The sequence below is a fragment of the Cervus canadensis genome, chromosome 9 (genome assembly GCF_019320065.1).
Source record: "Cervus canadensis isolate Bull #8, Minnesota chromosome 9, ASM1932006v1, whole genome shotgun sequence".
NCBI classification, from domain to species: domain Eukaryota; kingdom Metazoa; phylum Chordata; class Mammalia; order Artiodactyla; family Cervidae; genus Cervus; species Cervus canadensis.
The window spans coordinates 4,777,225-4,789,910 of record NC_057394.1 but is presented as its reverse complement, the minus strand read 5'-3'; the positions used below and the strand labels follow the sequence as shown (position 1 = coordinate 4,789,910).

Sequence of the window (12,686 nt, the reverse complement as noted above, 5' to 3'; positions counted from 1 at the left end):
CCTCGGCTGCCATACGCGCCAGCTTCCTCTTTAAAATGATTTGTACTGTTAGCTTGGCAAAACCTGCATCAGCAGCTCAACCATTTATAAAGAAACAACATACAAGGAAGGCTGAGCTGAGGAATGCAGATGTTTATGGTAAGAAGGAACAAAAAATGTAATTCATCATTCCTAAGGCAAACAATTAATAAGAAAAATACATTTACTGTTAGTGAAAAATACAAATGGTAATCCATACTTCATGGAACTAAGGGCTTCTTCCATGGGGAAAATGGACTTAACATTCAGAATTGTTGACAATTTCTAAAGGCAGCTTATCTTGTCATCTACAATCTGAACTGAAAATCAGGAATCCAGGGGGTGCATGGTCAGGAAATAAAATTCTGTAATTTATTTTTTCTTGGAGAATTTAATGAGATTTTATAATGCAAACTATATGAAGACTGCTTGATGGTTTGGGCAGTGTTGAGATCACAGCATACATATTCAAATGATTTTAATATTTGGGAAGACTGTCAAGAGGGTTGTGTCCGTGTAAAAAAAAAAATTTGTTAATATGAAACAAAAAGCAAACGAAGAGAAAAAAATCTTCCTATGATTAATAACTCGCTACAAGACAGCACCATTACTCCAAAAGTATCTTCGTCATGAAAAACACTAATCAAAATTTCATATACTCAATTGCAGAGGCTGTGACATCCACTAAATATAGACATGTATATCTAGTTAAAGACAGCACGAGGGAAAATGCATTTGAAAAACTAAGCTTACTGGAAAACAGAGATTTAATGTAAGGTCAACTTGTCCACAATAATGCCAAGATTAAAAAAGACAATGAATCACATTATTTTGAGTAAAACATTGAAGTCCAACAAAATAGAACTACGGGTTCTATTTTCTATCATTGGAATTCAGTTATTATGCAACCATGTTGAGGGACACTCAGTGCTGTAAAGTAATTTGCCTCGAGTGTTTCAGTGACTTTCAGCAAGTTTTAGGTTCCTGGAGTAATCAGTGCAAACAAGCCATAAAGCTTCAGTAGCAAATTACTGTCTCACAGAAAGACATTTTCAACTTCTGCTCCAGCTGCTGATAAAACAAATCGTGTGTTTAGCTTGACTCCAGACAAGGACAACCTGTTCCTTCATAACTCTCTAGAGGAAAAAAGGAGTTGTTAGTAGATACTAAAAAAGTGGATGAATAATCTGGACATTTTTCCTAAAAAGATCCTTGAAACACATTAGGAAAATGGAGGGCCTTATGATCAGAATGCTAGAATTAGTCCATTGTGTTGTAGCAGGATTTGGGGTAGGGGGCAAGGAATAAAAGGAGGAAAAAAAGAAGAACAAGAAAACCTATTTATCAAAAGCAGGTGCTGTCACTCAACATTAGGCCCTGCTCTTTTTAATCTGACTGAAGGCAAAAAGCCTCTCACAGTCTAGGCAGTAAGAGTGATGAACAGAAAAGAACACATAACCACAGGTGGATTATTAACCTTCTCCTTTACCACTCCCTGTCTCCCCCCACCCTCCCAAAGAAGAATATAAGTCCTGCAGCCATGGCAAAAGTTTCAAACACTTCTCAAATATGTAAGCCAGTTCCATTCAATCAAAAAGTATCCTTGGATAGTTTTATGGAAATAACTTTTAAGTATCAGTCAGCACATCTGAATAGGCTAAAAAATTAACTTTCACAGCAATGTTAAGTTTAGACGAGAAAGGAATGAGTCTGTATTCCATCTCTTTCTGAACTGAGCAGGAGGCACACCCGACACTGAAAGTTTTGCCATGGACTGTCTCTACTTTCCAAACGACCGAGCGTTACCTCTCTGGCTTTTTGTGCTGCAAGCTCAGCTTGTCTCTGTCGCTCGAGTTCTTCGAGCAACTGCTTTTCCATGATGCGCTTGGCTTCCTCCACCCTTCGGAGAACTTCTCGCTCAATCTCATCCTTCCGTTTCTCCAATTCTTCCTCGACCCGTTTGGCCACCAGCTCTTCCACTCTTCGTGCTGTTTCTTCCTCGATGAGTTTTTCTTCTATTTCCTGCTGCCGACTAGCAAACAAAGTGGGAAAGGTGATTTTGATAATATAGTAAACCAAGAGTTGAAAGAGAACTAGTTCTAAGTCTGTAAAACAGAGTCCGATTATATATTTCTATGATTTCACAATTCATTCTCACATAACATACAAGGAAAAGATAGATATCAAGAGGTTAAGTGATACCAAAATTCAAGTAAATATAATATCATGGTTTTTTCTTCTGTCACTCTCTAAAGTAAATACAAAAAGACTAGTATATACAAAGAGCTTAATGCCTTAGCTTTAGGAACCGCAGAGTAAATCTGAAACAGGGAATCTACTTTCATTATCAGCTTTATAATGAAAGGACAAGCTATTAAATATATGATTTGCTCATCTGCCAATCCATTTAATCTAAGCGATGAGTTACAGAGAAGTTAGGAGAAACTTATGTAGCAAGCAATTCAGACCAGCTAAATTGATTCCTCCTCCCCCACTTACAAGCAAGGTCAGAATAAATACAGATTGAAAGAGATTCAGAGTGTGAAAGCAATAGTACTACAGCTTTCAGAGAAAACACAGACTTATTTAGCTTTGCAACTTTTACCCTTTAATGAACCTGTTCTTTCTTTTATTAATTGACTGTCAATTCAAAGCTCTACCAAATATGGGGAGTGCTAGTCACTCAGTTGTGTCCGACTCTTTGTGACGCCATGGACTGTAGCCCACCAGGCTCCTCTGTCCATGGAATTCTCCAGGCAAGAATACTGGAGTGGGTTGCCATTTCCTTCTCCAGATAGGGCGAAGTGGATGAAATGCATTTTTATCATCACTTCTTCTATAAAGTTCAATGAAGCATGATATTGCTTAATTATTCTAATCTCATTTAGATATTATATATGAACTTATTTACTCAAGGTGAAATTTGGTGCTGAAGATACTGACATTTATCAAGGCACCATGGTGGAAACGTCGCACATTTTATACCAGTGATCTCCAATATGACAGCCAATAGTCTCACATGCATCCAATTTGAACTGAAGATTAGTAAAAAGAAAAGAATAAAGATACAGCATATGTTAAAATTAATTTCACTGGTTTCTTTTTAATCTGTCTCACATTACATTTCTATTGAACAGCATTATTTGAGACAATCTGTGCTGAAATGAATGCAAGAAACTCTGAAAGTATACCTAAATCCTAAGAGGTCAATCCATTAATGCTTCAGTTTCTCACAACCACAAAATTAAACAAAATCTGTAACCTTTGTATCTTTTGATGACTCCTATGTATGTATGAAGTCATTCAATTTATCTGTTTAGTTAAGACTTCATAGTTTCTAAGTGACCTTTAAATATCCTAATCCACTTCAAGTCAACTATTTTGGGGGGTGATTCAACTCCCACTAAGGTGCTTTCATTCTTAACTCCTGTTATTTATTCAGTGATACCATACTAACACCAGCATATCTAACATTCCGATTCATATATGTTTCTGCATTTATAATCTCTACGTATTTCTACCAGGGAGATAGTAGTTTCTTGAAAAAGCATAATTTCTATTAGGTTCCAGATATCTGCAATAACCATTCTGAAGATTCTGTTGCTTGTTTCTTAACTATCTCTTCCCAACATTACATTATTGGTGATTATAATTGGGGGAAAAAACATGAAAGCCTAACATGTATTCTAACTATGCTCCTTTACCTTTTTTTAGTTTCAACAAAATATAGTATTAAGGCAGTTCCAATAAGCCTTCATCTACAGCAGCTCAGTAAGAGAACAGACATCTACTCCAGCACTAAAAATGAGTGACCAAAGTATCTAAAGGAAATCAGGCAGTGACTTCAATACAAATTAAAACTATATTTCAAATATAAACATGCTGTTTCTCTACTTCATCCCAAGAGAAAGAAAATATGTAAGAAACAAGCAAGGCTAACAATTGCTGAACCTGTATGATGTATGAGGATTACAGTACTCCATTTTGGTAAACTGGAAAGCTTTCATAACACCAAGTTTAAAAGTATACACATACCCTGCACGCCTTTTGTTAGTTGGTTCTTATAAAATTAATAAATGTGTAAGTCTAGAAGAAATTTCATTTTAAAATTTCAAAAATGGTACAACTCAACTCTTAAAAGGACACTATAAACCAAGTTCCAATTAAAACTTTCCACACAAAGTAGTAAAGAGGGAAAAGAATGGGATAAGGCTTTGAGTTAGGTTATCAGTATAAAAGCTGACTAATTAACTAAGGAGTTTGGTAAAGGTGGAAGAGATTTGACATATATTTAGTGTTTCTGACAAGCAAACAGTCCCTAAATGACAGCAATACAGCACAATGGCTGATGGGGCCACATTTCCACAGATTTGGTCAGTAAGCACAAAATGAACCTAAATAAATTCAGTGTTATTACTTACAGCAAAAGCCACACCAGCATGGTATCAGCTCCCTGGGTCTCTGCTCCCACTGACGGACACCAAACCAGAGGGGCCAGGTGACAGGCTACACACTGTGACATGCAGTGGAGACAAGAGATGGCTGCTGCTAAGGAGTCAACTCTAACTACAGCTCAGCAGTTTCACAGTCTCAAGGGGAGGGCAAGCGGAAACTGCCAAGCTTAACTGAAACCAGGAGATGGGAAACGGCCCAGTGGACTTTCTCACAAGGCTGCTTATCTCTCTCTGTTCCTGGAGGAACAGGCACCCCCACCCCGGACTGTAATTAGGCCTTGCTGCCATGCCCTGCCAGGAGACAGGCAAGGTCAGGGCACCAGTGCAAAGCTGCCCCCTACAAGGATTATCAACAATATAATCGCTGTTATTCTTGGTAAGGTTAAAACGGCCACTTCAGCAATCAGAAAAAATTAATCAATTTCTAGATCCAGCTCTGAAAAAGTTAAAAGCCCAATACTGTTTTAATTCCCCTCCCTCCACACACGTGAATCCAGAATCTCAATGACACAAGCACAGGGGAATTAAGCACCTGAGAGACAGGACAAGCCTCTGTTGAACCACTCACTGGGTACTAGGTGCTGCGCTAGAAACCAGAGCCTGGACTCCTGACTGTGACTCTGTATCCCTTTACTGCACCCTTCTTGTGTCCGGATCCCTTTCTTTGTCTGTCTTCCCACAAAGGTAAAAATATATGGTATAAAATTGAATAAAAGCTAGTACAACATAGCTTTCCTGTACCACTCGGCTGAAGGAAGGTGGGATGGGTGGATAGCTCTTAAAAAAAAAAAATTGAGTTCATTTTTACTGATGACAAACAAATTTATTATCATAATCGCTGATAAGGCAGCTATTAGGCTGCCTTTCCAAAGAGGCACTGAAACTTTCTCAAGAAAAGAAAAAAAAAAAAAAAACAACCCAATTTCATCATTAGTATCTTATGAAACCTATCACTACAATCATTGCATACCCCTTTGTTAAACTTTGGTCATAGGAGTATCATTCTTGATTCTTTTCTCTAATTTTTTCCCTCAAAGTCCTTTGCTAAATTCATCCCCTTGTTAAGAACCTGTGACACATGAAAGGGGCGAATCAAAACCAAGTTTTCTCCATTGTCTCAGGTCTTTTAAAAACATTGATCACAATCAACCTTAAAATGGCAACCACTAGAACAAACAACAAAGGCCCAGCAGCACAGCACCATTAATTCAAGTGGGACTTTGCACAAAGTATCGAGAAATATTAAGTCTTTAAAATGTACAAACTCAGTGCTAGGAGCTTAATTCTAGGAACTGCTTCATAACATTAGCAAACAGTATTTACTCAGTACTGACTACTCTGCCCAAAGCTCTATACACCACAGCATCATGTACATCTCTGATGGCCTCTGAGGCAAAGCAGGTGACTGAGGAGTGACCCTCAACCTAGCTACTCCACAGGTAATGACCTACTACTCTGCACTGTTTCTCCAGACAAATGTGGAAGGCACAGGTATGCACAAAAATTTAGCTACAAAATACTTTAAAAATTGATAAAATTCTTTTCAACATCAGCCTGACCTTTCTCCCTAAAGTTCATCTCAAAGCCCTACCCTCCCTGATATGCAGTTCCAACACACTGAATTTGCTCTCACAATAAGCTCCTAAGTATTCTCAGAATCACTAGACAGACCCCAGTTCACTTCAGATACTCTCATTTAGAAGGCGCTCAAGATGTCATGTAGTTGAACACTAAAGTTACTATGCCACTATTATCCTGATTTGTTGCAAGTCATTTTCAGTCACTCTTTCTCTTTCCCCAACAGATATTACATCAGGCATAAAGCATCTCAAAATAAAACATGAAAAATGATAAGGGTGCAGAAGCGGAGAGCGAGCACAACACTGAATGACTGGGACATGAGGAGGAGATCTTTCGAACTGAATTATCAACCTCAAAATTTCAAGAATTTTTTAATTTTAAGGTCTGCCTTTTATTGTATTAAGATTACGACTTGTAAGATCACTTCTGAAATTCACCAGGTTCAATCTGGTTGCACACATGTAAGTTACAAACAACATTATTGAGTCTCACTGCATACATGACAAATACCACCTAGGTACCCCAAATGCACTATTTCTAACCTTCACAATAAACAAGACAAGTATCTCCATTTTACAGATAAGAAATCAAGCTCAAAGGTAGGTAGTTTATTCAAGGTCTCAAGAGTGTAAATGGCAAAACAGCCTGGTTTCCAATCTTACTGAGACTTTCTAATTGCTAAAGCCCAATCAATTTTAACTTTGCTGTCTCTCCACCTCACACTGGACCTCTCACAAGAAGCTACACTCAACAGTGTGTCTTCTTCTGCTCCTTCTTCACTCACTGCCCAACCACGCACTTTCCTTCTGTCCAATGGTAAACACAGACATCCCTGTGACCCCCCCGCTCTTCCCCACACTCTCCCTGGGTCATTCTATCTATGCTCAAGGGTTCTCAGGTTTCAGTCCCCCACTATCAAGCTTGGATAAACTCACTATATCCAAAATCTAGTGCCTACATTGGAAGTGCCAAGTGGAAACTCCCTTTATTTTTCCCCCGCCACCATCCACCAGGCTTCTGACATTTTATCTGAGTCTGACCTGCAGTGTCATGACTTAAACATCTGGTAGCTGAGGTGCAACGGCCACAATATAAACTTAAGAGCCAAGAATAATGCTTTACTTCCCTTATGTTTCACATCGAATTTTATTTGCACTAAATGTTTCTTAAATCTGCCCCTTTTGTCCATTTCAACAACTGCTCCTTCACTACTCCTACGTGTATTTACTGCAATTTATCCCACACAGCAGTCGATCTGTTTAAAAACAAACATCTGTTTAAAAACAAATAAACCAACAACCCCACACCATTTGTCTGCTTTAAACCCTTCTGGTTTCTATGATGAAATCCAAGGTCCGTAATTCAGCCTATAAGACCCTTCCCATGATTCCCAGCCTCTATCTACCTTTCCAGTACTCCATGACTTTAGTGCCTAAGGAATTTCATGTTCAAGTCCATATCCATCTCTTTACTCTACATTAAGACCATCTGCACCTCTCCCTTTATTCTGGCAGGGGTGGGGGCACTCCCACCCTGGGTCTGCACGTATCCTCCTATGGAGAGCCTGACAGTCTCCTATCTTTATCTGCCACTCATTCTTCAAGAGAACTAAGGTGTTGAGCTGTCCAGGATGCGTCCTTTTCAGTCCCATCACTATCACGGAATTTGCCACACTGCATTACTACCTACTTACCCACCTACCCATCTTCAGGCCAGACTGAGATCGTGGAGGGTCCATCGTCTCTCAGAGTAACAGCTCTTGGCACAGTGCTCGGCACTTCTCAAACGCTCCCTAAGTATCAGCTGAATGAGCTAACCAACACAACCTGTAGATAGACAACTACTTCTGCCCATTCCCACGGCTGTGAAACCTAGACCTTTCACTTGTCTCTTCTGCATGATTAGACCATATTAAGCAGTGCCTACTGCAAGAGACACAGGTTCGATCCCTGGGTCAGGAAGATCCCCTGGAAAAGGGAATGGCTACCCATCCAATGCAAAGAAATAGAGGAAAACAACAGAATGGGAAAGACTGGAGATCTCTTCAAGAAAATTATAGATACCAAGGGAACATTTCAGGCAAAGACAGGTTCGATAAAGGACAGAAATGGTATGGACCTAACAAAAGCAGAAGATATTAAGAAGAGGTGGCAAGAATACACAGAAGAACTGTACAAAAAATATCTTCACGACCCAGATAATCACGATGGTGTGATCACTCACCTAGAGTCAGACATCCTGGAATGTGAAGTGAAGTGGGCCTTAGAAAGCCTCACTACTAACAAAGCTATGGAGGTGATGGAATTCCAGTTAAGCTATTTCAAATCCTGAAAGATGATGCTGTGAAAGTGCTGCACTCAATAGGCCAGCAAATTTAGAAAACTCAGCAGTGGCCACAGGACTGGAAAACATCAGTTTTCATTCCAATGCCAAAGAATGCTCAAACTGCCGCACAATTGCACTCACCTCACACACTAGTAAAGTATTGCTTAAAATTCTCCAAGCCAGGCTTCAGCAATACGTGAACCGTGAACTTCCAGATGTTCAAGCTGGTTTTAGAAAAGGCCGAGGACCCAGAGATCAAATTGCCAACATCTGCTGGATCATCGAAAAAGCAAGAGAGTTGTAGAAAAACATCTATTTCTGCTTTATTGACTATGCCAAAGCCTTGGACAGTGTGGATCACAATAAACTGTGGAAAATTCTGATAGAGATAGGAATACCAAACCACCTGACCTGCCTCTTGAGAAACCTATATGCAGGTCAGGAAGCAACAGTTAAGAACTGGACATGGAACAACAGACTGGTTCCAAATAGGAAAAGGAGTACGTCAAGGCTGTATATTGTCACCCTGCTTATTTAACTTATATGCAGAGTACATCATGAGAAACACTGGGCTGGAAGAAGCACAAGCTGGAATCAAGATTGCTGGGGAGAAATATCAATAACTTCAGATATGCAGATGACACCACCCTTATGGCAGGAAGTGAAGAGGAACTAAAAAGCCTCTTGATGAAAGTGAAAGAGGAGAGTGAAAAAGTTGGCTTAAAGCTCAACATTCAGAAAACTAAGATCATGGCATCCAGTCCCATCACTTCATGGCAAATAGATGGGGAAACAGTGGCTGACTTTATTTTCTTGGGCTCCCAAATCACTGCAGATGGTGATTTGCAGCCATGAAATTAAGAGACGCTTACTCCTTGGAAGCAAAGTTATGACCAACCTAGATAGCATATTAAAAAGCAGAGACATTACTTTGCCAACAAAGGTCTGTCTGGTCAAGGCTATGGTTTTTCCAGTGGTCATGTACAGATGTGAGAGTTGGACTGTGAAGAAAGCTGAGCACCGAAGAATTGATGCTTTTGAACTGTGCTGTTGGAGAAGACTCTTGAGAGTCCCTTGGACTGCAAGGAGATCCAACCAGCCCATCCTAAAGGAGCTCAGTCCTGGATGTTCATTGGGAGGACTGATGCTGAAACTGAAACTCCAATACTTTGGCCACCTCATGCGAAGAGTTGACTCATTGGAAAAGACCCTGATGCTGGGAAAGGTTGAAGCCAGGAGAAGAAGGGGACGACAGAGGATGAGATGGTTGGATAAAACCACCAACTCAATGGACATGCGTTTGGGTAAACTCTGGGAGTTGGTGATGGACAGGGAGGCCTGGCACGCTGCGATTCATGGGGTTGCAAAGAGTCGGACAGGACTGAGCGACTGAACTGAACTGAACTGAACCCATCCAGTATTATTGCCTGGAGAACTTCATGGACAAAGCAGCCAGTGAGCTACCGTCCATGGGGTCGCAAAGAGTCAGACATGACCGAGTGACTATCGGCAGGACACACAGGAATTCAGTGTAAGGTGGATGCTAGTTCTACCCCCTCCTCCCTTCATACATGCTAATGGAAGTGTGCCTCCTCTATCAACTTGGAACTATATAACTGCTCTAAACTCTCATTTCATCTCTGGATTTCTTCTCTGCTATTCGTGTGAAGTTTGCTAAATCCCTCTATTTCTCCCATACATACTGTTCCTATAAGTCTTAAGCTTTCTAGTGAGTGGCCAACCATTACTCTTTGGAGGTATCCTTTGGTTTCGCATGTAAATATTATCTCAGAGATGTCTTAGTTTTTTTAAACGCTCATATGTTGATAGTTATTCGAGAACTAAATCTTTACAATTAAGGATCTTGTTCCAGACCAAAAAACTGGATTCTATGTAATTGAAATTTCCTCCAACACAATTATGTGTACTTGGTGTTCATACAATCACTGATACTTCTAAGGGAAAATCAAAGCATTGCGCATGTTTTAAAGGAACGCAGTGAAGGGACTCTTTGGCCACAGCAATATTAGTTTTCTATTCCCTGACCTCTTAATGATTTGCTTTTAGAAACAAGTCACACTGCAGAGAAAGTTAAAACCTCTGCACAATCAGTACACAAGATAAACTTGTCTTGAGAAAATTCAACATTCAGTAATTGTCCTGCCTCATGGGCACTTTCAGAACATGCACTTAAGAGCCAAGAAGACTGCTGGTTAAACAGGTAGAGTCAGCAAGGCAACTCTGGATGAGAAAGAACACCCAGAGCATCAGAATACCATAGTCTTGAACCGGAACAAAACCCTACACTTTAAAACCAAAATTTCATGATTAGACCATATTATCCCAAGCCATTTCATTGGCTTGGGACTATGTGCACCTAGTCTTAGATCAAAAGATAACTCGAGAGGTGTCTCTTCTACATTGGATCAATGCAAAAGTAAAAGCAATTACTGTCTTCTCAACAGCAAGTACACCACAAGGGGAAACAACAGACTTGCACCAAAGTGTGCTACACAGAACTACACAGCAAAATGAATAAACAGTTCAATTCCCTGGTGGCTCTGACGGTAGAGAATTAGCCTGCAATGTGTGAGACCTGGGTTCGATCCCTGGGTCGGGAAGATCCCCTGGAGGAGGGCATGGCAGCCCACTCCAGTATTCTTGCCTGGAGAATCCCCATGGACAGAGGAGCCGAGCGGGCTGCAGTCCACGGGGTCTCAGAGTCGGACACGACTGAGCGACTTGGCACAGCACAGCAAAAGGAAGGAGTCGGCTTTGCTCGGGATGGTGGTTACACAAGTGAACGCATGCTTCAAGACCCATCTTACTGTACACTCAAGCTACTTGCGTTTTGCTTTTTACACCTCAAAAAAAAAAAAAGAGAGAGGCTCAAAAAGGGAAAAGCGACCACGACATCACTCAACAGCAGGAACACACGGAAGTTCAGCGCCTGGTTTTCGAGTGTTTTTCTTTATCCCCGAGAATTCGGGTCCTACGTCTCCGACGCGACAGAGGCCCGCATCCCTCGTCACCCTCGGGGGCCGACGCGGCTCCCCGCCCGCTCGGAACTGCACCCCCAACTTCCGGGACTCGCTGCCGCCGCCTCTCGCGCCAAAACGCGCTCTCTCCTCCAAGCCCTCCCAGGCCGGTCCCCACTGTCTTCCTTCCCAACCAACTCGTCAGGTCCTGACCCCTCGCCTTTCCAGACGCCGAGGCTGCAGGCCCGCGGGGCCCGGGTCCAGCGACCCTTCTAACCTCCTTCACCTCCCCCCACTCCGACCCAGCCATCGCCTTTCTCCTCGCCGCCCCTCACTCCCGCGCCTCACCGGCACCCCCAGTGTCCCCGCCACCCGCCGCTACCTCTCACTGACCCCCCTTCACCCCCACTGACCCCATCACTCCCTTCTTCCCCTGCCACCCCGACTCCCCCGTCAGCCCCTCTCCCCCCTCACTGACCCTGTCACCCTCTCCCTCACCACCCCCACTCCCTCACCACCCTCCCAACCCCCTCTTCCCCATCTCCCCTCACCACTCCTCCCGTCACCCCCACTCCCTCACCACCCCCCTCACCAGTGCCCCCCGTCACCGTCTCCCCTCATCACTCCCCCCGTCACCCCCACCCCCCTCACCACCGCCCCCCGTCACCGTCTCCCCTCATCACTCCCCCCCTCACCCCACCCCTCCCCGCGCGGAAGCTCACATTTTCCGCTGCCGCTCGAACTCTGCCTTCTTCTCCTCCTCCTCTCGCTTCTGCTTCTCGTCCAGGCTGCTGCGCTTGCTCACCGTGCGCCCGAAGATGTCGATGCGGTCGGGCGGGGACGAGGCGCGCTCCCGGTCCCGCTCGCGCCGGGACACGGCCGTGTTGGTGGAGCGCGAGCGGGACCGCGACTCCCGCCGCCGGTTCCGTTTACTTTCCCGGGACTTGGAGCGCTTCCGCACGCGCTCCTTGTCCCGAGAGCGCGAGCGGGACCGGCTCCGCTTCTTGTTGTGCTTGCTGCTCTTGGTGTGCTTGGAGCGGGACGAGCTCCGGCTCCGAGACCGGCCCATCCTTCCGGGCGACGCTGTGACTAACCGCTGGCTTCGGGCCCTGCACGTGCCGGGCTACCCGCGCCTCCGCCTCCGGACGCGGGCCGGCAGGCCTGTCGAGGCCGAGGGAAGGAAAGCTGGTCAGCGAGCTGACTCTCTCGTCTCTCCGTGAGGTCGAGGGCCGCCGCGAAGGCCGCCTCCAACGACAAGGCCGCAACGCCAGGAGTTGCTAAGATGGCAGCCGTGGCCGCACCGGCCGCCCCTCCCACAATGCCCCGCGCA

At 43.5% G+C, this 12,686-nt stretch overlaps 1 protein-coding gene across 1 annotated transcript in view; it reads right to left on the bottom strand.

Moving 5' to 3' along the window:
* Positions 1 to 12,676, bottom strand: part of ARGLU1 (arginine and glutamate rich 1) — a 28,843-nt gene extending 16,167 nt beyond the window's left edge. Inside the window, exons 1-2 of the mRNA XM_043477683.1 lie at positions 12,079 to 12,676; positions 1,825 to 2,050 (exon numbers count right to left, since the gene is read on the bottom strand). Of these exons, the coding sequence (XP_043333618.1) occupies positions 1,825 to 2,050; positions 12,079 to 12,425 (573 nt within the window). The 5' untranslated portion in view covers positions 12,426 to 12,676. The remainder of the gene's footprint in view (positions 1 to 1,824; positions 2,051 to 12,078) is intronic.
* Between the last annotated feature and the right edge of the window lie 10 nt (positions 12,677 to 12,686).